Source organism: Rattus norvegicus, chromosome 20 (assembly GCF_036323735.1).
Source record: "Rattus norvegicus strain BN/NHsdMcwi chromosome 20, GRCr8, whole genome shotgun sequence".
NCBI lineage: Eukaryota > Metazoa > Chordata > Mammalia > Rodentia > Muridae > Rattus > Rattus norvegicus.
Window position 1 is genome coordinate 25,090,001 of NC_086038.1, and position 27,307 is coordinate 25,117,307.

Consider the following 27,307-nt stretch of genomic DNA (forward strand, 5'->3'; position numbering starts at 1 on the left):
ACACACATATTCATTGGGATCCATGCATTCAATATATATGCACTGGGCAGATATGTAATTTTTTTTCCAAATGTATATCCACATACACATGATTATATATCCATGGATATATCCACAGATTCATATTCAAGTTTAATGTTAGAGAAAAATAAATGGGGCATAGTTTTAGGGCAAGCCTTGGGCCAGGAGGCAGAGAGCCATGCTTGCCGCTGGCTGACACAATGGGCAGCTCAGCAGTTCCAACACCACGATCACCTGGGAGTTCTCAAAATTACTGCATGGCCCCCCCTCCCTGAGATTCTGATTAAACTGGCTTTGTGAGGCCTGGGCATCAGGGAGGTTTTTTAAAGCTCCCCAAATGATTTTCGTGTGCAGTGAAGGTTGAAAACCCCTGGGCTAACAGAATCCTCAACAGTAACGGGAATTCTCCGAATCGCCTGCTTACGTAGCACTCTTCTCCCAGTTGAGGCGTTTGTGTCTCTCATAGGCATTTGCCAAAAAACAACTCCACCATAATTTGTACCCCACGAGGCTCTCAACTGACTGTGAGATAGTACTTACCCCTTACAATTCCTTATGCGGCGACTACAGAATATCTTGGGGGTGGGGGGTCAGTCTAGAACAGGAGCCTGAAAACTATCCCTGGAGACAAATTTGGACACTTGATTATTTCTGACAACGAGAGATTTTTATGGGAGCTCGCCATGCCTGCTTGTTTCTATGTCGTCTATGCTGCCCTCTCCCTATAACGACATCATAAGTGCAACAGATGAGCCATCAAATCTGAAGCTATTCACTGCCAGAGGAGTCTATGAAGGACCAACCAGGCCACATCTGAAGCAGTAGAGTTGACCACAGTGGCAGAGATAAGGATTCTTCTAGCCTTTCACCAAGACAAACCGCAAATGCTGCCTTGCGTCTGTCTACTATCGAGCATGTGGGTCGTGCTTATCGGGTTCTAACACCTGGATGCCTCTAAAATCTGTTTATAAAGGTGCTCGGGTCATAGTTCAAAGCTAAGTTAAGCATGCTGTATGAACGCACCGAGGAGAAGATGAACTACAGTTGCAAGATAAAAATGTAAGCAGTACTCAGGACACACTTATAAGCTCAGCATCCAAAAGGCTGAGGCAGGAGGATGACAAAAAGACAAAATGCTGGTGGAGTGGACTACAATGGTGGAGCAAATAATAAAACACCAGAGTCTGAAGAAGAAGAGTCTGGGAATCAGACTGCAGGGGGCTCCCCTGACACCTGCCCACAGCTCATCACAGAGCCCCCATGTCTGGGGAACATGGCAGACATTCTGATAAACCTGTCATATGTGCTCCATCTAGATTCCACGGTATTTTAATCAACTAACTTCTGGTTTTTCCTAGTCTCGTTTTAGTTTTAAAAGTAGCTTCCTTGTTCTGAACTGTTTCTCAAGAAGTACTCTAGCCAGCGACTTCCCATGGGAGCAGTTCTCTGCAGTAAAAGATTTAGAAGTTGAAAGAGCCACTTTATTAGATATTGACTCAGCTACTACGAATTATTTTAAACTTGAAAACATTATGGAGGCACACTAACTCCATTTCTTCATCCCGCCACTAAAAATAACATCACTAAGACTTATTAAGCATTAGGCCTGTAAGTATTTTAAAGGCATTTAGTTTATCAGTTTTTAAGATTATATATTACAGTCAAAATTCCAATATTTGCTCCGGCCAATATTACTCTGCAAGAACTTTATACGTGTACAGGATCATCTGCAGATTTCCTCAGAACCTTTGAGGTTGATCATATATCTAGTCTATTGTTGGGATCATCAGCAAAGGTGCTTCAAGAAGAAAGCCTTCAGATAAGATCACAGAAGCCTGATACTGCCCTCCATCTTATGACTAAGCTCGGAGACCCCGCTGTGGGAGCTGGTGGAAGGAGTGTAGGAGAAGAGGAGAATTGCAACCCCATAGGAAGAACATTATCAGCTGGCAGGACCACCCGAAGCTCCCAGAGACCAGACCACCAATCAAGGAGTATACAGGGAGGAATCCATGAATCCAGATACACGTAGCAGAGGATGGCCTTGTCTGACATCAATGGGAGGGGAAGCCCTAGGTCCTGTGGAGGTTCATGCCCCAGTGTAGGGGAATGCTGGAACAGTGAGGTGGGAGCTGGTGAGTGACAGAGCACCCTCGTAGAGTCAAAGGGGAGGGGGGAGGGCAGATGTGGGATGGGGGGTTATGGAGGGGTAACTGAGAAGGGGGATATCATTTGAGATGTAATCATTCCATGCTTAATAAAAAATAAAAATGAAAAGATCACAAAAACCTTTCTAGTTTTCTTTCTGTTGTTGTGCTTGTAACACCCTGACCAAAAACCACTCAGAAGGAAAGGCTTTGTTTTAACTTACACTCCCAGAACACAGGCCATCACTGAGAGAAACTGGGTCAGGAGCTCACGTAAGAGCTTGTTTGAAGCAGAAACCATGGAGGAATTCTGCTTCCCTGCTTGCTCTCTGGCTGCCCCGGGGGTAGGAAGAGCAGGAGGGTCATGCTTAGCAGCATCCCAGCTTGCTCTCTGGCCGGTGCTCAGCTGGCTTTCTTATACAGCCCAGGACTACCTGCCTGCCTAGGGCTGTTATGGCCACTAGCGGGCTGGACCCTGCAACGTCAATTAACAACCAAGACAATCCCACCACAGACATGCCGCAAGCCCGTGTGGGCAATTCCTCCATAGACTTTCCTCTCAAATGACTCTAGTTTATGTCAAATTGATAACAGAAGCTAAGACAGAAGCACAAATAAATGATTACTAAGTTCATTCCAAATGAGCTGTGGAACTGGCAGCCATCGCAAATAGTGATTTCCTTTTCTGAAATTCTATTCATTGAGACTAAACAACCCAAAGGTGACAGAAGTCCTACCTACTACCTGGGAGCCAATCAGGTCTTTAGGAGAGTGGAAAATTAATTAACCCTTTCTTGACAGGTATTTGTATAACACAGAGCTCGTGACCATTTGATTATACCTACATGCTTTCCCTTGACGCTTTCTTTCTTTGTTCTTGGGGTTTGGGGCTCAAAGTGAAGAGAAAGATATTTTACTGAGGTTCGAGTACAGCAAGAGTTCTTTCTCGATGGTTGGGAGAAATTGAAAACATGGTGTTTAGAGGAGCCCTCATTGACAATACTCATGCCTCTCCTTGTGGTGGTTTGAATAAGAATGGTCTCTATGGGACAATACATTTGAATACTTGGTCCCAATTCGTAGAAATGTTTGTAAGGATTAGGAGGTGTAGCTGAAGAAATAAAGTTTCATAGATGTGAAAAACAAAGCTATAAAAACAAGGTTCTGAGAAATACATCTGACATCAGGATGCCTAGTGATATGACAAACTTGTGACCTTTCTGAGAAACCAACATCTGACGTCAGGTTGCCTAAAGATATGACAAGGTTTTGATGATCAAGATATTGAGTCAAAGTGACCAGGCTAAACTAAGACAATATAATAATAACTGTTCTTGGAAAAACTCCCTACCCCTCCCTGTGGTGAATCCGGAGGACAACCACAAGATGTCATCCTGACCCTGCCCGACCACCCAGTTCCCCCCTCCCTCCTGCCCCCCGCCCCACCAAGAGACATGCCAACTTAGCCCTTTCCCAGTGATTTTCCAAGGCCAGGTGCAGAGCTGGATGAAGAAATTGACTGACTAAGCTAAGAACAGCCCCTTGAGCAGACTAACCAATGCCTGACAAGATCCTTTGTCCTGTGTTCCACCAGCGAGAATAAGCCAGCTAGTCCTGTTGCTGAAGTCTGCCCTCTGTAAAGTATAAAAGTTTTGTGCTTTTTGAGTTCAGGATTGCCTCTTCCTGCGTGGATGAGCAACCCCACATACGTGGATCATTAAACCTCTTGCCATTGCATCGGTCCTTCGTCAAACTGTATTCTGTGGGTTACACACCTGAGCTAAGACCACTTCGAGGGTCTTACAACATGGCCTTGCGGGAGGAAGTGTGTCACTAGGGTGAGCTTTGAGATTTCAAAAGACACAGATGCAAATCAAGACAAGAGCACTCATCCAGGAGTGGTGAAACAAGCCTTTTATCCGAGCAGGCAGGAGGCAGAGGCAGATGGATCTCTGTTTTAGGCCACCCTGGACTACAGAGTGAGTTCAAGGAGAGCCAGGACACAGAAAAACCTTACGGGGGGGGGGGGGGGGGAGGCACAGATGGAGACCAGCTATGAGTTTCGTTAGAGTTGAAGAGATGACTCAGCAGTTGAAAACACCTGTCTTCCGGTCTCCATCTGTGACCAGACCTGAGGCTGTCCCACAAAAACCACTTCTTCCACCACAGCAAGTCCTGGATACCTCAACACACTGGAAAAGCAAACTTTGGATTTAAAATCATATCTCAGAATGATGATAGAGGACTTTAAGAAGGATGTAAATAACTCCCTTAAAGAAATACAGGAGAACACAGGTAAACAGGTAGAAATCTTTAAGGAGGAAATAAAAAAATCCCTTAAAGAATTACAAGGGGGGGTTACATGAAAACACAACCAAACAGGTGAAGGAATTGAACAAAACCATCCAGTATCTAAAAATAGAAATAGAAATAATAAAGAAATCACAAATGGAGACAACCCTGGAGATAGAAAACCTAGGATAGAGATCAGGAGTCATGGACACAAGCACCACCAACAGAATAAAAGAGTTGAAGAGAGAATCTCAGGGGCAGAAGATACCATAGAAAACATTGGCACAATAATCAAAGAAAATGCAAAATGCAAAAAGTTCCTAACCCAAAACATCCAGGAAATTCAGGACACAATGAGAAGACCAAACCTAAGGATAATAGGTATAGAAGAAAGCGAAGGTTTCCAATTTAAAAGGCCAGTAAACAAAATTATAAAAGAAAACTTCCCTAACCTAAAGAAAGAGATGTCTATGAACATACAAGAAGCCTACAGAACTCCAAATAGATTGAACTAGGAAAGAAATTCCTCCTGTCACATAACAGTCAAAACACAAAATATACAAAACAAAGAAAGAATATTAAAAGCAGTAAGGGAAAAAGGTCAAGTAACATTTTATATGTTATATATGTTATATGCATACCTATCGGAATTATACCAAACTTCTCAACAGAGACTATGAAAACTAGAAGATCCTGGACAGATGTCATACAGTCCCTAAGAGAACACAAATGCCAGCCCAAGCTACTATATCCAGCAAAACTCTCGATTAACATAGATGGAAAAAACAAGATATTCCATGACAAAACCTAATTTACACATTATCTTTCAACAAATTCAGTCCTACAATGGATAATAGATGGAAAACTCCAACAAAAGAAGGGAAACTATACCCTAGAAAAAGCAAGAAAGTAATCTTCTAGCAACGAAATCAAAAGAGAGCCACACAAACATAATTCCATCTCTAACAACAAAAATAACAGGAGTCAACATTCACTATTCCTTAATATCTCTTAACATCAATGGACTCAATTCCCCAATAAAAAGAAATAGACTAACAGACTGGATATGTAAACAGGACCCAGTATTCTAATGCATAGAGGAAATGCACCTCAGTGACAAAGACAGACACTACCTCAGAGTAAAAGGCTGAAAGAAAATTTTCCAAGCAAATGGCCCCAAGAAACAAGCTGGAGTAGCCATTCTAATATCAAATAAAATTGACTTTCAATCAAAAGTTATCAAAAAAGTTAAGGAAGGACACTTCATATTCATCAAAGGAAAAATGTACCACAATAAACTCTTGATTCTGAACATCTATTCTCCAAATGCAAGGGCACCCACATTCATAAAAGAAATGTTACTAAAGCTCAAAGCACACACTGCACCTCACATAATAATTGGGGATGACTTCAACATCACACTCTCATCAATGGACAGATCATGGACACAGAAACTAAACAGAGACACAGTAAAACCAAAGAAATGTTCAACATCCTTAGTCATCAGGGAAATGCAAATCAAAACAACCCTGAGATTCCACCTCACACCAGTCAGAATGGCTAAGACCAAGAATTCAGGTAACAGCAGATGCTGGTGAGGATGTGGAGAAAGAGGAACACTCCTCCATTGTTGGAAGTATAAGCTACAACCACTTGTAGATACAACCACTCTGGAAATCAGACTGGAAGTCCTTCAGAAAATTGGACATTGCACTACCTGAGGACGCATCTATACCACTCCTGGACATATACCCAAAAGATACTCCAACATACAAAAAAGATACATGCTCCACTATGTTCATAACAGCCTCATTTATAATAGCCAGAAGCTGGAAAAAACCCAGATGCCCTTCAACAGAGGAATGGATACAGAAAATGTGGTACATCTACACAATGGAGTATTACTCAGCTATTAAAAACAATGACTTCATGAAATTCTTAGGCAAATGGATGGAACTAGAAAATATCATTCTGAGCGAGGTAACCCAATCAGAAAAGAATCACATATGGTATTCACTTACTGATGAGTGGGTATTAGCCCAAAAGCTCGGAATGCCCAAGATACAATTAACAGACAACATGAAGCTCAAGAAGAAGAAAAACCAAAATGTGGGATGCTTCAGTCCTTCTTAGAAGGGGGGACCAAATACTCATGAGAGGTAAATGTGGGAGGGACTTGGGAGAAAGGAAGGAGGGGAGGGGGGAAGGGGGACAGGATTAGGTATAAAAGGAGAATTTGAACAAAGGTGTGTATGAATAGGGGGATGGGGCAATGGGGTTACCACGAGAAAGTCTCAGATGCCAGAAAAGCAAGGCTCCCAGGACCCAGCAGGGATGAGATTAGGTGAAATGCCCAACAACGGGAAAGTTGAACCTGTAGAGACCATATCCAGAGGTTAGGCAAGGCCCCCGGTTGGGGGATGGGGTCACCCACCCTTCTGAAAATTTTAACCCAGAATTGCTCCTGTCTAAAGGAAATACAGGGACAAAGTGTGGAGCAGAGACTGAAGGAAAGGCCATCCAGAGACTGCTCCATCTAGGGACCTGTCCCATATGCAGCCACAAAATCAGCCACTATTGCTGCTGCCAAGAAGTGCTTGCTGATAAGAGCTTGATATAGATGAATCCTGAGAGGATCTGCCAGAGCCTTACTGATACAGATGAGGATGCTTGCTAGCTAACCATCAGACTGAGCACTGGGACTCCAATGGAGGAGTTAGAGAAAGGACTGAAGGAGCTGAAGGGGTTTGCAACCCCATAGGAAGAACAACAATATCAACCAACCAGACCACACAGAGTTCCCATGGACTAAAGCTCTAACCAAAGAGTACACATGGAGTCACCCAAGGCTCCAGCTGCATATGCAGCAGAGGATGGCACTGTCTGGCATCAATAGGTGGAGAAGCACTTGGTCCTATGAAGGCTTGTGAGATGCCCCAGTATAGGGGAATCCAGGGTGGGGAGACAGGAGGGAGTGGATGGGTGAGTGGGGGAGCACTCTCATGGAGGCAGGAGTGGGGAAATGGGAGGGGGGAAGGGGATAACATTTGAAATGTAAATACATAAAATATCCAACAAAATAGAAGGAAAAAATAAATTAAAAAAAAAGAAACTCCAAGTTCCAGCCAGCTGCTCTATTCCTACCTCCATCTATCCCTCAAAAGCACCCTAGAGTTTACCAGCATAGCTGGAAGCCACCCATCTAACTCTTCCGTCCGTTCATGAGTTGATTGGTGTTTATGTAAGATTATCAGAGGGTGACACTCCAGCCACGTCTTCAGACTTCATTCTCCTGAAGCGTATGTGAAATGAAATGTTTGGCTCATTTCATGTTAATATTAATCTCTTCTTGATTGGTTTCCTAGATCCAACCAAAGAGCCCAGGGAACCCAGGGGTAGGAGATCTCTCCCTTAATGGTGGTAATAGGACCAATTCACGATCCTCTGCCAGAGGCTCACAAGCTACTCAACAACCCGTAAGTGTCACCAAGTCAGCTTCCCAACACTGGATAAAGTAAGATATGCCTAGGGCAGCAGGTGGAGGATTAACAAAAGGAGGCGACGAGAAAGCAATAATTTAGGGTGCTGTTGACAAAGAGCCCTTCTCCCCGGGGCCCTGGGCAAGGTTGCACATCCAGCATTCACTTTGGACAGCATTGCCTTGATAAGAACATGAGTGGAAGTAACATGTGACAACTGGACATGTCAGGGCCCCTTTTCATGGTTCATCATGTCCTCTTCCCCTTGCTGACAGTGAAGATGAACTCCCTCCTAGCCTCAGTCCATGAGCACTGGTCAGAGAACCCAGAGAAGTCACCATGTGTCTGTAGCTTGGACTCTTTAGTAAGCCTTTGAGAGTTTAGGGTTGTGTCAACATAACCTTGCTCATGCTGACTTGTGCATGAGTTATGAGGTAGTCTTAGTTTTGGCCAGTGACTATAATTATAGAATACAAAAAAAATGCTATTCCTAAGTGGACTCCCTTAAAGATACAGATGAGGAGCTAGAAAGATGGCTGAGTGGTTAAGAGTCCTTGTTGTTCTCAGTGAGGCTCTGGGTCCAGTTCCTAGCATCTACATGGTGACTCACAACCATCCACAACTTCAATTCCAGGGGGTCTGATGTCCTTCTTCTAACCTCTGTAAGTACCATGCACCCACCCTGCATAAATACATACATATAGGTAAAACATTCATACATATATATGTATATACGTGTGTGTGTGTGTGTGTGTGTGTGTGTGTGTGCGTGTGTGTGTGTAGATATTTAGGAGTCAGTAAATGGGGCAGAGCCATGAGGTATAAGAGTTAGTAATGAGAACCAGAAATAATGTTCATTACTGTTTCTCTAATCCTACATTTACCTTTCAAGAACATGAAATATATTTATATCATAAAATACATCTTAATTTTTTTCCCAAAAAAATCTTTATAACACCTTATAAAGGAATTTCTTATTTTATTTTAAGAGATTTCAAGTCTACTCCTTTAACTCACTTTTGACATGAATCTGACACCCAGGAAATTATATTTTGTGGTAAATAAGATTATTGATGGATCCATTACATAATGACTATAGCATGATCTAGCAGTTTATGTCCCCTTCAGAGAGACAACGTGGAGATGTAAATCCTCTGAGGAACGGATCTGCATAAAGAGACTTTCCTCACTCCACTGCCACGTTCAGATCTTGAAAGTGATAAAATGCAGATGCCTGCAGTTGCAATCATAAAAATGTAATTGCTGAGAAAAAATTATTTCTGATCCATTGGAGGAATTTATTGCCAAGGGATGTAACGTGTAAGTTATCACACTGAGGAAAAGAACGCGAATGATTGAAATATATCCCAGGCTGAGCGTCCCTGCAAATGACCTAGTGATTTACCTGGGCTCAAGAGAAAGGGGGAAAAAAGATTAAAGATAAATCAGGTTTGGTAGGGAAGACTTACTATAAAGAGAGTAGAATAAAGATTTATGCATAGATGAATTAAGAACTTGGAGCGATAGCATAGTATCTACAACCAATTACTCCAAAAATTAAAACGTGATTTCAATCTTGAATTATGAACCAGGATAAATCATTCCTGTGTAACCCCATGAGCAAAAGAATGTGACATAAAGGCAAACAATGGGGAAATGTGAGAATTTTTAATGGGGCTAGTAAAATGGTTACTTTAATGTAAAGGAAATGAGCTTCTACTAAAATGTCTTTAGCATAATGGGCACTGTATCATCTGACTATATAAACCATGCAACTATTCAAACTAGGAACTCCGGGGGTTGGGGGGACACAGATAAGGGCACAACCTAAGAGTCTATTGATATAAAAATCAATAAAATTTGATATGTATAGATGAAAACTATTAAGTCATTTTAAGAAAAGGATTTTTTTACCATTTGTCAGCATGAGTGAATGTGAAACTTTTATTCTCAATAATGTTTCCGTTATTACAGTAAATAATGTCTCCAGGCACAAAAGGAACATACTATACCATCTCATCATAAAGGAAATCGCAGAACAGCATAAAAGAGTGGTTTTCAGGATCTTGGAGTGGGGGCTATGGGAAATGGGAAGTTTGGTCAAAGGATACAAATTTTCAGTCAGATGATGAATTAAGTTCTGGGAATCCAATTTCTGAGTAGGATAATAACTCTAGTTGACTATATAATATACTTGAAACTTAATGAAACAAATGTATAGTTTAGATATACTTTAAGTGCCTTTGCTCCACAAATACAAAATGGAACTTATAGACAAAATGAATATTTTCACTAATTTGGCTATGGTGGTCATCAGATAATGCACACGTGTATCAGATCATCCCGAAAAATGAAAATATAATTCTATCAATTGAATGTTTTAAATAAAAACTAACCATCCTAGGTCGGAGGCAGAATGTGATCGTATATCTAGCACAAGGTTATTCAGGGAAAATTCAACCTTTTTATAATTTAAAGGGATGATCTGTGCGTGACAAAACCAACAGATCAGGAGTTGGAGCAACGGCTCAGTGGTTAAAAGCACTTGGTGCTTTTACAGCGGGCCTAGAGTCTGAAAATCAGGCCCCTATCAGGTGGCCCACAGCCACCAGCAATTCTAGCTCCAAGGGATCTACCACCCTCCAGGACCTCTGGAGGCACCTGCACACTCGTGGCTTACCCACGCACAGGTGCACATGTGTGTTTGTGTGTGTATTCATATGTGTGTGTGTGTTTGTACACATGAGTGAAAATAAATATTTTTTTTCTTTTTTTTTTTTTTTCAGAGCTGGGGACCGAACCCAGGGCCTTGTGCTTGCTAGGCAAGCGCTCTACCACTGAGCTAAATCCCCAACCCCGAAAATAAGTATTTTTAAGTGATAGACTTTTAAAAGCTGGGCATAATGTCCTATAAGGTCAGTTACTTTAAAACAATAATTCTTTTACTTTAAAATGCACTGGGATTTTGCAAGGAGAACCCTATGATCATGAAAACCAAGCGTTTGTCCAGATAACTCTGCTCTTGCTCTGCTGGCACACCGCTTCAGGAGAAAGTTCTTACACCCAGCAGCTATCCCATAAATTGTTAATATTTTTAATTTCATACGACTTGACTATTGCCAAGACCTATAAAAAATTTTCAGCTGGGGTATTGGCAAAGTGATATGCCAAGCCTCCTTTAAGGAATCGATAAACATTTTATAACTCAACAACCAACAGAAAAGATAAAGTTGGCATCGCATGAGCAGGTGACTCAGAGCTCCTGAAGGACAGGCTCTGGGTTCCCTTCCCTGGTATCAGTTCCTGCTGGCCAGGGAAAGCACGCACCCAAGTGCCGCATCTAAGGCTCTAACATTAGTTCCTTCACATCATTTTCACCCTCTTAACTTTCTGGGTAGAATCAATACCATTTAGAGACATGATTATGATAGTTTTTAGAACATACCAGGACACACACAGTTGTGACCCTCGTTTCTCTTCATGTGAATTCTTATTGGCTGATAGAGCAAGGTACTTGACCAAAATCTCTACTAGTTTCCCCTCTTCCGTAAATGCTAGCTTCTGATTGGATGTGACGTTGCATTCCGAGTGATGCCAGCACTGGAATCCCAGCTGAGGACAGGGGGTTGGGGTTAGCCTGGGCGGGTTAGCCTGGGCTACAGAGGGAGTCTCAAAGGACAAATGAAACTGAGTTTCTCCACACTGCTTTCTCTGCTCACAACAATATGGCTGCAACCTTTATGAGTATCGAGTTCTAAGTGATCAACGCCAGTGGCACAACTTCATGGGGGGGGGGGGGAGTAATGCTGTGACACCTCCAAAGTAAAGGTCATTTCCCTCCTCCCACTCTTCTAAGTGCACAGGAGCTGTGCTGGTTAGGTTTTCTGTCAATCTGAACAAGCTGAGGTCATTTGGGAAGGATGAATCTCAAACAAGAAAATGCCTCTGCCTTAGTCAGGGTTTCTATTCCTGCACAAAACATCATGACCAAGAAGCCAGTTGGGGACGAAAGGTTTTATTCAGCTTACACCTCTACGTTGCTGTTCATCACCAAAGGAAGTCAGGACTGGAACTCAAGCAGGAGCTGATGCAGAAGCCAGGGAGGGATGTTACTTGCTGGCTTGCTTCCCCTGGCTTGCTCAGCTTGCTCTCTTAGAGAACCCAAGACAATCAGCCCAGGGACGACACCATCCACAGTGGGCTGGGTCCTCCCCCGTTGATCACTAGTTGAGAAAATGCCTTACAGCTGGGTCTCATGGAGGTATTTCCTCAAGGAAGGCTCCTTTCTCTGGGATAACTTTAGCGTGTCAAGTTGACACACAAAACCAGCCAGTACAGCCTCCATCAGAAGTTCCTGTAGGTACCTCTCTGGTGGCATTTGATTTGTTTGTTTAATGGTTGGTGCGGGAGGGCTCAGTGGAACCACCGCTGGGGAAGTATTCCTTAGGATGTATAAGAAAGCTGAGCAGGCCATGGGGAGCAAGGCAGCACTCCTCCATGATCTCTGCTTTAGTCCCTGCTCAGACTTTGACTCATGATTGACTGTGAGCTGTAGGATGAAATAAACCCTTTCCCTCTCCAAGTTGCTTTTAGTCACAGGATTCATCACTGGAATAGAAAACTACCTAAGATGGGAACAAAACTAAAGAGTTGTCAAAATTTGCTTGAAACTTTCCCCTTGGCCAGGCATGGCTAAGACCTGTCAGACCTGTCAACCTACCCACTAGGAATGCTAAGGTAAGGGGACCATGTAATGGAGAGGTAGCCTGGGGTACTTAGTGAGTTCAAGTTCTGTCTAGGTTACAGGGTATGAAGCTCTGTCTCAGATCCACCCCCTAGCAAAATTTGGTGAAATATGAGAAATTGATTGATGAGTTTTTCATATCTTGCCCACTATCATGGGCAAGATATTTTTTGTAACTAATCCTGAGGAAATAACTCATTTGCATAAAGATGTTCAGCGGGGAAATGTTTGTTTTTATTTTAGGCATGATCTCATGTTTTTTTTGGGCTGGCCTCTAATTTGCTGTGTTGTTGAGTATGACCTTGAACTGTGTGTGTCCTGTGTATGTTTTAAAACTATCACAATCACCTGATTGATTACTGGGGCGCTGCCTCTATGTTCAGTTTATGAGGTGCTCTGGCTCAAACCTGGGGAATCTCCAAAGCTGGGCAAGCACTCGGTGAACTGTGCTGCATCTCCAACCAACAGACAGCATTTACAATCGTCCAAAAGGGGCTAAAACGGAAACATCCCAAAATGAGTGGTTGCTTTAAATAAAAGCAGGGATGAAGCTGTACCATATGTAGCTAGGCAGAAATTTTGTTGAACTGCTCTTACAAAGAATGGGGTTTGCAGAGATGACTCAGAGGTTAAGAGTGCTTGCTCCTCTTCCAGAGGACTTAGGTCCAGTTCTCAGCACTAACATGGAGGCTTACAACTATCTACAACTGCGGTTCAGGGGATCACCCTCTTCTGTCCTCCGTGGGCACCAGGCACATATGTGCTACAGGGACACAGACATACAGGCAAGCAAAACAACCAGACACGTAAATAAATTTAAAATTTTTAATAGTTAAGTTGGTTTGCAGATATAGTTTAGTGGTTAGAGTGCCTGCCTAAAATGTCTGTGCGCCTGTGTTGAGTACCCGGCACTCAAAATAAAACAAAGTAAGGCAGGGAAGCTGCAAAAATAGCATTTTAATGAAATCTATACAGCATTTTCTCCACTGCGTGTACGTGTGTGTGTGTGTGTGTGTGTGTGTGTGTGTGTGTGTGTATGTTTGACGATTAGTTTTCATTGTCAATTTGACACAACTTATAATCACCTTCGAGAAAGATCTCTGATGATGTCATTCAGGGTTTTCTTGATTATGTCAACTGGGAAGACCCAACCTGAGTGTGAGCAGGTACCATTTCATGGGCTGGGCTCCAGACTGAATTTAAAAGGAGAATGCCAGCCTGACACTGGCAAGAAGGCATCTATGGATCAATGACACAGTATCTATGACACTGGCAACTATGGATCAATGTGACCAGTTCTGTCCAGCTCCTTGTGGTGGGTTGAGTAAGAATGGCCCTGTAGTAAGCTCGTATATTTGAATTCTTAGTCACCCAGGGAGTGGCACTAAGGATTAGAAGGGTTAGGAGAAGTGGCCTTGTTAGAGGGATGGGGGGGGGGGTATCTCTCTCTCTTTCTCTCTCTCTCTCTCTCTCTCTCTCTCTCTGCCTGTGAATTGGTATGCTCCTCCTCCAGCACCATGCCCGCTGCCATGCTCCCACCATGATGATAATGGACTAAACCTCTGAACCTGTAAGCCAGCCCCAACTGAATGTTTTCTTCTAGAAGAGTTGCCATGGTCATGGTGTCTCTTCACGGCAACAGAACAACGACTAAGACGCTCCTGTTGCTGACACTTCATTGCCTGTGTGAACTGCAACCTAGAAGTGTGAGCTGAATTAACCTACTTTTGTCTTGGTATTTTACCACAGAAACAGGGATAGAAAATAACAGTTTTCAGTGTCTATGTATCCACTATACATATATTCAATATAAATATGTGTATGTGTTACCTAGGCTACCTCATCCTTCCAAGTAACAGGCTTGGCAGGCCTGCACTATCCACTGAATTTATAGTCTCTGTATTATAAAGTTCTAAGAGAATGCCCACTATTTTGCTATCTTAGAAGGAAATGCACTAATGTTTGTCTCTTGGTAGTAAATTGAGTGTCTTTTAATTTTCTTTACCCTGCTCCTGGGAGATTCTAATTTTTTTTTCAGTAAAATGAAAATAAAGCCAGATAATAGTGAACTCCAAAGACCGAGGCTGGAACTCTGAGCTTGAATTGAACCTGGGAGAAAGAGACATGCTGGATAGATGATAGACAGACAGACAGATGATAGATTGATAAATGATGGATGGATAGATGGGTAGATAGTTGTGTTTTGTCGCTCAGTGGATGGCTTAAGTACTACTAATTTCAGGTGTTAATGCCTTTGAGACAGCAACACTTAATACACAACTCAGTTGTCAGCAGTGATAAATGTTTTAAATGTCTTCCCAGTAGTAGGTCTCCATCTGTGCTCAGTAAAAACATGCCCCATGTCTGTCCTCAGAGCTGCTCTGCTGTGCATCCCCAGGAAAGACAAGAACACTTGGATAATCAGATGTACCATCAATGTAGCTTTTCACCCAAGAAAACCTCCATGCGTGACGTGAAGTAGGTCAAAGGGGATTTCCCTTACCAGTTTTGCTGTTAAAGGTAAAAATATTTAGGTCTACATCAAGGTATTGATTCCTTCAAACACTGACAAATACTCGGTGTGGGACAAGAACATGATATGGTAATTAGGAGAATATGATCAAAACACATCTAAGGTATGAAACCAGTTTGTGTGCAACACTTATGATAATAAAATATTTTTTTAAAATACAAAAGTCCAATACATAAAATCAGGTCTTACGTGATGACTAAGTCAAAGAGTCATTATTTATATTATCAAATGATTACTTGTTTCATAGAAGACTATCACAAAATTCCTTTAACTGCTTTTCTCCCACATTTTTGATAGTTTATAGTGTACTTTGTGGCAAATGAGACGCTATGTCTCTTAGTTCAAACCACTGAAATTCTCTAATAATAAAGATGGTTGAAATCATACTAACTTGCCTCAGTTTTTAAGCAAAATAATTTCCTTTTTTTTTTCTTTTTGGTTTTTTGAGACAATGTTTCTTTATGTAGCCCTCACTGTCCTGGAACTCCCTTTGTACACCAGGCTGGCCTCAAACTCACAAAGATCTGCCTGCCTCTGCCTCTTAAGTGCTGGGATTAAAGGCGTGTGCCACCATGCCTGGCTAAGCAAAATAAATTATATCACAATGTTTTACCTCTGAAGTCAGGGAGATGGTCCAGCAATAAAGTCACTTGCCACACAAGCCTGACAAGCAGGAGAGAACTGACTCCACAAAGTTGTCTTCTGACCTCTACACATATGCTACAACACAAGTGCCACTCACACTCATCATGTGCACCCACACACATAGGCAGAAGAGGAGGAGGAATGGGAGGCGAGGAAGAAGGAAGAGGAGGAGGAGAAGGAGGAAGAAGAAGAAGGAGAAGGGGAAGAAGGAGAAGGAGGAGAAGGGGAAGGGGAAGGGGAAGAAGAAGAAGAAGAAGAAGAAGAAGAAGAAGAAGAAGAAGAAGAAGAAGAAGAAGAAGAAGAAGAAGAAGAAGAAGAAGAAGAAGAAGAAGAAGAAGAAGAAGAAGAGGAAGAGGAAGAGGAAGAGGAAGAGGAAGAGGAAGAGGAAGAGGAAGAGGAAGAGGAAGAGGAAGAGGAAGAAGAAGAAGAAGAAGAAGAAGAAGAAGAAGAAGAAGAAGAAGAAGAAGAAGAAGAAGAAGAAGAAGAAGAAGAAGAAGAAGAAAGAGGTAGAGGAGAGGGAAGGAGGAGGGGAGGGGAAGGAGGAGAAAGAAAAGGAGAAGAGGAGGAGTTAATTGTATAAACCTCTTGATTTTATGGAACACACATATAGTCCCAAGCACTTAAAAGAATGAAGCGAGAAAATTTTAAAAATATATTTTGTACACACACATGTATACAGTTAGTGCAAAAAAAGTATCTGAGAGAAAACTCATAAAACTTTCAAACTTATATTGTTAATATTAAATATATGCTTTTATATTTTTATTTATTTTCAATATTTTATAAAATTTATTTGATATATTATATATATTTTAATAGCAACTTATTTGAGGAGGTTTAAGACAGGGTCTCCATGTATAGACCTGACTGACCTTGAACTCCCAGAGTTCCTTATTTGAACTGCCTGGGTCATGAGGTTTTATCACAGCAACAGGGAAATAACTAAATCAACAGACAAAATTATCATCATCATCATCATCATCATCATCATCATCATCATCATCGACTCTTTAAGATGTTAACATTCTTAGCCACTGTGCCTCCTGAGTGCTGGCTTTCCTTGGCTCATTGCTATTCCCACTGCTTTAAATAATGCTCAAACATGGCTGTTGCACATTGCAGCATCCAAAGTGCCCATACCTGGATTATCAGAGGCTCCAGCAGCTTCTCCACAGTGAACGTTTGGATCTGCAGATCCTGCATGTCCATCTGCAGGGTTATTGGTGTTTCTGCTGACATGTTGCCTGCACACAGGGGGAAAAAAAAAACAGAATGCTTATCAGTGGAGAGAAATCTTTCCAAAGAAGAGGGTTCCTGACAATCATAGGATAAGTGAGACTTCTATTTGGCACTTCTTTTCAGTCCTCTGAGACTCAGGGTACTAAATCCACCATGAAAGAAGCAAGACACTACCAAGCTGTTCCCTGAGATTATGCTGCCTGGGATTAGTGCTAATGAATGCTAGCAAGTTCATCTGACTTTAGACTCATCAAATGGGTTTCCACCTGGTCCGCAATCTTAATTTAAAGCCTTTGTCAATCTCTGGACATGCATCCAACAGCAGGTAAGTCATTTGTTTCCATACACCCACAATGCTCAGGTGGTCTCTATGTTTGCCCATTCTTATCAAGACATAGAGGAGACACAGTACATAGGATGCATCTCTGTGTGTTTTTAAGGTCACTTATTTGAGAATTTGGGTTATAATTTGAATTTTGGGTTGGGGCAACTTTATTGCTTGATTAGAAAGGAAACTAATAAAAAAAAATGTGAGTAGTTATTGTTAGAGAAAAAGGAGAAGCCGTGGGAAAGCATTGATATTTGGAAAAAGATATATCAGCTTGAATGAGAAACGTTCCCCACAGACTCAGATGTTTGAATACTCCCCACCCCTATTGGAGGCACTGTTTGGGGAGGTTTAGAAGGTATGGCCTCACTAGGGTTTGGCTTTGAGAGCTTAAGGTCTCGCTCTACCGCTAGTTTGCTTTCTGCTTTGTGCTTGTGGTTGAAGAAATGAGTACTCAGCTTCCTGCGTGTGCCACTATGCCTGTAGCTTGCAGCAGTGCTTCTGTACCTGGTGGACTCTTAAAACCCTGGAGCCATAAGTCCAAATAAATTCTTCCTTTCATGAACTGCCTTGGTCATGGTGTTTTATCACAGCAATGGGAAAATAACTAAGTCACCAGAGAAAATGATAATAATTAATATTATTATGAATGAGTCTTTAAGATATGAAAAGCCTTAGCCACTGTGGTAGTCTACACCATTAACCCCTGCACCTAGAAAAGCAAAGAGAGCAGATCCCTGTGAATTTGAGGCCATCCTGATCTACACAGTGAATTCCAGGCAGCCAGGGCAACATAGTAAGACCCTGTCTAAAAAAGTTAATAATGATGATGATGAAAGTCAAGAGGATGGGGAGATGGCTCATTCATTAAAGTGCCCACTTACAAGCATCGAGGTCTGAGTTGCGATCTCTATCACCCATGTAAAATGGAGGTAAAGGTGGGTATAATCCAGGCAACAAGGAGGTGAAAACAAGAGGGTTTCTGGATTTGCCGGCAAGCCAGGCAGCTGAGTTGACAAGCTCCAGGTTCAGCGAGACATGCTATCTCAGAAGCTAAGACAGAGGACTGGTGTAAGGGCAGGTAGAAGCACCAGGCCTGACAAGCCTGAGCTCAATCCCTAGAACCAAGTAAAGTGGAAATGGAAAAGTAACTGTGCAAAGTTGTTCCCTGATCTCCACACTCACGATACCCACATGTCGCAGTACACAAGGAACACGAGTCAAACTGATCACGGCAGTGGCAGTGCATTTCTCACTGTCTGCCCCAGTGTTCTGGGTTCCTGAATGAAAGACAAACAGCTCAATGGCTGGGCCACTTCCTAACCTCCTTGTGGCTGATCTAGCCCCCCAACCCCCGATATTTTTGAGTTATTACTTACTAATCCTATACTCCATCTTTGCTACCCTAGACCCCATCGGGGACCGGGGGGTCTTCAGGAGCCACTCCCCACACACGCACATGAAGTCTATGCCCTCTGTTCCATGACATCTTTCTTCTTCTCCTTCACCTCCCCCAGCATAGCAGATCTCATTCTTCCTGCTCCTCCTCAGTCCCTTGCCCAGGAATCCTAAAAGTCCCGCCTCTGTCTCCCTACCCAGCCACCGGCCCCGGCAACTTTATTTACCAATCAAAACCAACTGGGGCCAGGGACCTTCAGTCTTACATATAGGATGCTACAAACAGGTTTTCTTTTTTTAAATCTAATTAGCATGAGAGTAGAAGCAGCTACTTCCCCCCCCCCTTTGTCCATTAAAAGGGCCTTTCTCTCATATATACATTGAATACAGTTCTAACAGTTAGGTAAACTACAAGGTGTAATATACATCAGCAATGTCTAGTCTATTAACTTTGTCAGCTTAGGTCTATTACTCTAACATCTCTCCTAACTTAAAGAGCTTTATGATTTTATATCTTAATTATGTTTTGATTTTAACTTGTATTACCATCTGAAAAACCATCTTGACAAATCTAGATCATCTTTCTTAATGCTTAAACAACTCAAGTTTGATTATGAGACTATAACTAGTCTTCAAACCTGTCAGAGATCTGAGAATGAATTAAATATTATCTGAATATATAAGAAGCATAAAAACATAGATTTTTAAATTTTAAACAATTTGTAGAGACAGCTGACTGCCTGGATAGTCCCCTATATTCCTCATAACATTGGAGCATCAGTCTTCAGCCTTCTGGCCCAGAACCATCTGAGAGATTTTAAGTGAAGCAGGAATTATGAAGGACTATCTCACCCTGTCTTGGCAGAGCCAAGCTGTTACTTATCCTGCATCATGGGTCCTTTCCTATACAGTGGTTTGTTTGTTTGTTTGTTTGTTTGTTTGGGGTGGGGGTGTATGTTTGTTTGTTTTTTGTTTTGGAGGTTTTTTGTTATATGTTTTTTGTTTTTATCTGCAGATGAATTAGGATAATCCTTGCCACAACTGGAACAACTCTATATGGAGGCTCTGATGTTCAATATCTTCTTTGAAGTGGGGTGGGGGTATTGTCAGGAGCAGACGTGTCTTCTAGCCAAAAGGTCTATTAATAATGAAATAATTTTAAATATTGTATTTTGTGGATTTCTGGTGTTTTTGAAGAATATATATATAATCTGAATTGTAAAACCTTGACTACTCTTAGTTGTTTCTAGTTGTTTGAATAATATTGAAAACATTTTATTATTTTTAAATCAAAGTCAAATATAGCCATGAGTTTACTACCTGGCCCTTAACTTGCATTACTTAATCATCCTAAACAGTTTGTAATACCAGCTATTAGAAGGACTGGGTCTAAGCCTGGTATTCTTAAATGAGTTACATAGGCATTATGTCTGCCTAAGAGTAACAAAACTGATTTAAATTTTGTATCAATATACCAAGATTTATACCAATGAGAAGAACCTTAGACCTGCATCAGTATGTAATTTTTGTACCACTGTAAGAAACTGTAACTTTAATTTTGGTGGCTATGCCCTCGGCCCCACCATGTCTCTCTTCTCCTTCACCTTCACTGACATGCCAAGTCACTCATTCCTCCTGCTCCTCCTCCATCTCTTGCCCAGGAATCCTAAGAGCCCCGCCTCTGTCTTCTTTCCCAGCCATTAGTTGCTGGCAACTTTATTTGCTAGTCGAAACCAACTGGGGACAGGGTCCCTCAGTCTTACAAGCAGGGCACTGCAAACAGGTTTTGGGGAAATCTAATTAGCATGAGAATAGAAGCAGCTACACCCACACATACCAGTCACAATAATAATACGTTAAAGTACCTTAAAATAATTTAAAATATGGTGGAAAGTATATGCTGAAGACACAACTGACCTCTGACCATTAAACACACCTGTATATGTGCATGCACACACACATGAACATGTACACATACCACACACACACACGAACCAATTACTGAGATTTTTGTATAAGAAACTATATATTCTTAGTCACATAGTCATGACTGGCATATCATAACATATTGAAACTGACACAGAAATTAATAAAATCAGCCATAAAGACTATTGGCCAAATCACTAAATCCATAAGTCCATATCAACTTTTACCCTGTCACTTGTCAACCAGGAAGTGTTTAGTCAGGGTCCACAGAGAAAAAGAAAAAGTACATATTTCTTTTCTATGTCAACTTGACCTACTTTTAAAAAACAAAAATCTGGAGCTGGAGAGATGGCTCAGCAGTTAAGAGCATCTACTGCTCTAGCAGTGGACCTGGGTTCAGTTCCCAGCATGCACATGGCAGCTCACAACCATCTGTAACTCCAAATCCAAGACATCTGACCTCTCTTCTGACCTCTGTGGGCCCTAAACACACATGGTGCACGGACTTAAGCTCAACCACACATACACTTAAAATATTTTTAAAATAACATTTTTTAAAAAAATAAGACAAAAACTTATAACGTACAGAAACACAAATCAATAGACAGCCTTCCCACTTAGTGTCTACCTGTCTCCCATAGATTCCTACAGCTTAATGAACTTCCCCCTGACCCCCAAGAAAACAACCCAAGAATCCCTCTGAAACCATGAAGGGAAAAAAAGAAATAGCAAGCACGATAATTGCTTTAGGGTGGTGGTAGTGCTGCTGCTGCTGCTGCTGCTGCTGCTGCTGCTGCTGCTGCTGCTGCTGCTGCTGCTGCTGCTATTACTGGTTTGAGTTGGGTTGGGTTGGGTGGGGTTGTGTAGGGTTTGGGGTGGTTTTTTCAGTTAGTAGTTTTAACTATAAGGGCAAGTGATTATTTTCTTTTTAATTTACTGTCGATAAATAGGTAGCTAGGTGGACGAGTACAAATTGTCATGGTGTCAATCTTTTCAAATCTCTTCCTAATCTCAACAATCCTATATTGTTTCCACCAGTAAGAGACACATCAGAATTGGTGGGCGGAGTCTATGCGCCTGCACGTCCCTCCAGTGGAAGTCTCCGCCCACTTCCCCACCCTCCATCCCACCCCACCCCCACCCCCACCCCCACCCCTGATTCTTCCCTTACCTCTAGCCTAGCTCTGTGAAATCTGCACCTGTGTGCTAATCAATCTCCCCGGCGATGCTGGGTCCTTCCCCTGGATCCATAATCCATCAAAGCTAACCGTGACCTCTGTCCATGACAATGTGTGTAAATAGAAGGATCGGCCTGTCACTAAGAACGCCTCTAAGCCTTGACGCTGATACAGAGAGAGGGACAGAGGCAGAAACGCCCTCTGAGCAAGAATCATGTACTTTGGTCCTCAACTTTATGTCACATCATTTTTATATTAATAACAAAATTTGTGAAAACGAAAATAGAAGCAAATGCTGTAGAGTCCTGCTCTTCAGATATCACCCAACGTGGTTACTCTCTATAACATTGCTTTCTTTTCTTTTCTTTCTTTTTTTTTAAGGCAGGGTCTCAGTAAACGGCCCTGGCTGTCCTAGAACTCTCTAAATAGACCAGGCTACCCTGGAACTCAGAGATCTTCCTGCCTCTGTCTACCGAGTGCTGGGATGAAAGAGCTACACCGCCGTGCTATGGTTTTCTTAATATAAAAAAATAAAACGTAAGCTGGCAAATGGCTCTGCAGAGAAAGACTAAGGCCACCTGGGACCCACATGAAGCAGAGAGACCTGACAGCAAGTTATCCTCCAACCTCCACGTGCATGTTGAGGAACACATGTGTAGACACACATAAATAAAATGTAATAAAACTGTGGTGTAACATAGGTGCTTGCCCACACAAGACTGTGTGTGTCCACATTTCACCGTGACCTGGGGGGGAGGGGCTCACAGTGTCCTGCCCCTCCCTCTTGGCAGTTAATGGCTGCTGAGGGTAGGATGTCATTTTCTTCAGGGGTATGGATGCGTAAGTTACTCACTTTCCAGTAAATAACCTCCTACCCATGCTCATAGAAGCAACCACAATTAAACTCAGTGGGTCATGCAAACACACACAAAGTCACAGAAGTGGGGGTGGTTTACATGGAAGACACAGGAAGGGAATGAGAGGAGGCAATGTAATGAGAAAGGTGAAAAAAACACTGAAATTTTAATATGCATATGTGACATCGCCAAAGAATCTTTAAATGTATATCTGAAGTGTTATTAAGAAAACCAGAAACTTTCTGAAAGGCATTCCTCAGTGACTTAGCATCATGTTTGTACTAAATCTAAATATTGAACTTCAAATGTGCTAGAATCAATATTGTTGTGATACTCCTAATTCTTTCATGTGTCTTCAGTGAAGTTTAATACTAAAAACAAGGACAATTATACTGAAGTCTCGAGGGACCCAATTATGACAAACTTAATAATTGATAAAAGCATTTAAGAACCACCATATGCTCCGAGGTTTTCTATATTATTAAAGGCATCAGTGCACATTATTCATTTCGTAGACACTATCAAAGCATTGTGTGGTCAACACAAGAAATTAAAATACACTTTATAAGTCAAGTGGGGCACCCTGAGGTTCCTCTTGCCATATTGGAGATAACTATAATATATTATGCATTATCCATTTACACTAAACGTTGGCAGTTTTATATAAAACCACCAGCATAGGGTTGGGGATTTAGCTCAGTGGTAGGGCGCTTGCCTAGCAAGCACAAGGCCCTGGGTTCGGTCCCCAGCTCTGAAAAATAAAAGAAGAAAAAACAAAACAAAACAAAACCACCAGCATAGCTGATTACAGAGACAGAACAAGTCTTCTGAGACAGCACTGTTCTAGACAGTTCTCTTATTGAACACAATCCCAACAGCCCCTTGGGGCGCCCTTCCCACTTCAAGGCAATCGAGCTCGTCCTTGTTCTCAGTGTGAGCCGAACTCCATCGCAGATTGCCAACAAGGAATTACTATCACTCTACTCTTGTTGGTCTGTTTGGTATTGGAGCCGGGTTTGAAGTCGACAGTTCAGACTAGACTAGAACTCACTACATAGCCTGGGCTGACTTCAACCCTCCTGCCTCAGCATCCCAAGTGCTAGGATTAAAATGATGAGCCACCATGTCTGGCCCTCCTTTATTTACAAAACCCAGTTTGGCTACAAATAATTATTTCAGGTTTTATTAGGTATGCATAATATATTATTATAATATAGTACAAGTATATATTTATATTATATAACCATATATCATTTATTTTATATATAGTTATATTACATATTTATATGTAATCATGTACTATATAAGATATCATATATAATTATATAGGATTATATATTATAATATCATATGTTAATATTATATATTAATTATATAGTATATTATACACAGTATAATATATTAGTATATATACTATATATATTATAGAATATAATTAATGTATAAATATAACATTGATCGTATAATTAATTATATAATTATATACTATATAAGAGTATTTACAAGTATGTATTATATACAATTAAGTATATAACCATATGTTATATAATATAATATGTAAAATTATATGTAATATATGTAGTATATTATATAGATTGATAAATAAAAATATATTTATAATTACATATAAATATATAATTAATTGCATGGTTAATGTTTATATAATATAATTTGTTGCATAAATATATAATTATGTTATAATAATATAATTATGTGTGTGGATCACTGCTAGGTGATATGTGATATAATGTTATTATGTCCTACAGTATAGACCACTACCATCCAATGTCCCACTCCTTTTCACTGTTTAATTTCCTTTTTAAATGTAAAAGCATGGTCTCTTTCCTCAGACATTCAGTTAAAATATGGAAAATATTCTTTAAAAAAATAATTCAAATACCACTAACAATTGTGTTCTCTTACTGCAACATAGGAGAAAACGTTGTGTTTTGAGTTTGGTTTTCAGTCATTCCCCTCATCGTTTTCCTTCCTCGTAACACAGACATCAAGGATGAGTGTGAGACCTGCATGTACATCTGGGCACCACGTGCCTGCCTGGTGATGACAGAGGTCAGAAGATGGTGTTGGATCCCCTGGAACTGGCACCAACAGACAGTTGTAAGCCACCATATAGGTGCCCAAAACAGAACCCAGGTTCTTAGGGAAAGCAGCACATACTCTGAACCACTCACTGAACCATCTCTGCAGCCCCAATACTGACATACTTCAATGTGTGACCCAATAAGATACGTTTTATAGTGTATAACACTGTAGTCCTATCAAATGCATGTTCACTGAGGGTTTTCATTTTTTAGCCTGCTAACCTGCTTATGGCGGTTTCTGGTACATTAAAATCAAAATTTGTTGAGCTGGAGAGATGGCTCAGTAGTTAGGAACACACATTGCCCTTTCAGATGACCCCAGTTCAATTTCCAGTAGTCACGTCAGGCAGCACATAATCTCTTGTAACTTGAGTTTCGTGGGATATGATGCCTCTGACCCCTACAAGCAAGCATGTGTCTGCACACACACATACACACACATACACACACACACACACACACAATTATAAGTGAAATAAACTGGGGCTGGAGAGATGGATCAATGATTAAGAGCACTCACTGCTCTGGCAAAGGATCCAGGTTTCATTCCCTGCACCCACATGGTGCTTACAACTGTCTGTAGCTCTACTTCTGGGTTCTGACTCTACCTTCCTATCACCTTGGGCACCAGGTATGGTTCACATTCATACATACATACATACATACATACATACATACACACACACACATAGAGACAAAGCACACATATAGTAAATATTTTTATGAAATAAATATTTTTTAAAAAAGAAATCAAGATTGTTGACACTTATTTTTCATCTCAGGGACAAAGAGAGAGGACATCATTGTCAACTAAAATAAGACTGAAGTGAGCTTTCACAAAACTTTAAAAAGGTCTTCACGGTGGGATGTGGTGGTGAACACCTTTAATTGCAGCACTCTGAGGCTGAGGCAGACAGATCTCTGTGAGTTCGAGGCCAGCCTGGTCTACAAAGTGAGTCCAGGGCAGCCAGGGCTACACAGAGAAACCCTGAATCAAAAAAACAAGACAAAACAAAACAAAAAAAAATGTCTTCACTGCAGAATTCACAATGGGTTTCCAAAGCTACATTGAACACTAGAATCTAGAAGAGAAAAAAAATGAAAAGAAAAATTGTACACATGTGTAGAATGTTTTTAGCCAAGAGATAAAATATAAACCTAATTAAATCGAGGTTATCTTCTTGGTCAGCATCCATGTATTTAATTCGCATTAGGTAGAGTATGTTATTGAGAAGCTTACCTTTCCATGACAGAATTATAAAATAATAAGCTAAGTCCTTGAAGGACCTTGGCTATACACAATTACCATTCTGTGAATAAGTGCTGTGTGTTATGAAAAGCCTTTCTGATCTTTGGTATCTGTCCTGTTCAGTAACCCTGACTGACTGGAAATCGGGTTGGTCCGTAGTGGGAGATGGCAGAAGTTTGCAAATGAAGCTGAGGAAAGGTCAAAGCCTGTCGGGTTGTGACTAGCCTCTACAGGAACTTGACAACGTGAGTCCGGAGTAAAGACTTAGGAGTAGGGTGTTATCATCTATAAAATATTAGGAGTGAGGAAGGGCCTCCAAATGCTCAAGAAAACCTCCTACAGATGACACCTCCTACAGATGGCCACCTCCTACAGAGGGCCATCACCTACAGGCGGCCACCTCCTACAGACAGCCACCTCCTACAGATGGCCACCTCCTACAGATGGCCACCTCCTACAGATGGCCACCTCCTACAGTCAGCCATCACCTACAGACGGCCACCTCCTACAGACGGCCACCTCCTACAGATGGCCACCTCCTACAGTCAGCCATCACCTACAGACGGCCACCTCCTACAGACGGCCACCTCCTACAGACAGCCACCTCCTACAGACGGCCACCTCCTACAGATGGCTACCTCCTACAATCAGCCATCTCCTACAGACAGCCATCACCTACAGATGGCCACCTCCTACAGACGGCCATCACCTACAGACAGCCATCACCTCAGCACTGTCCTGGGCTCGGAAGAACAGAATAAGGAAGGACTTAGATACCATATAATGGGGTGTTTGCTTTTATAAAGGTCTTGTTGAGACTGGTTTGAAATCTACCACTTTTTAACCCCTATCTAATGGTTTTATAAAGTGGGAGAAATATAGATTTGGTGAGAGATAGACTGGGATAAAATTACAGTTTTCAGAAGCCCAGCCAGAATAACTCTCTCAGTTGCAGTAATAGATCTCTCTGGCAACGAAATTCAAGACAAGGCAAACCCACCCATTGCATCCTTCCCCATCTCTTTTTCCACAAAATGGCTGAACTTTCACTATATCACCCTGCTTGAAATTAAATTTGAATTACTTTTAGAATTAATACTCATTTTTAAATGCAGTCAACTGTGGGGGATCACTAGAGGCATGAGTTTGTCATACATCGGTACAAGCCA

General features: G+C 41.5%; 1 protein-coding gene across 9 annotated transcripts in view; it reads right to left on the bottom strand.

Moving 5' to 3' along the window:
- Ctnna3 (catenin alpha 3) overlaps positions 1-27,307 on the bottom strand; it is a 1,585,684-nt gene that overhangs the window by 1,476,985 nt on the left and 81,392 nt on the right. For all 9 annotated transcript variants that reach the window (XR_010060727.1, NM_001426985.1, XM_039099277.2 and 6 more), the window contains exon 2: positions 17,002-17,105. Coding sequence is in view for 8 of the 9 variants with exons in the window: in XM_039099277.2 (XP_038955205.1) it covers positions 17,002-17,105 (104 nt within the window). In the remaining variant the exon portion in view is untranslated. The remainder of the gene's footprint in view (positions 1-17,001; positions 17,106-27,307) is intronic.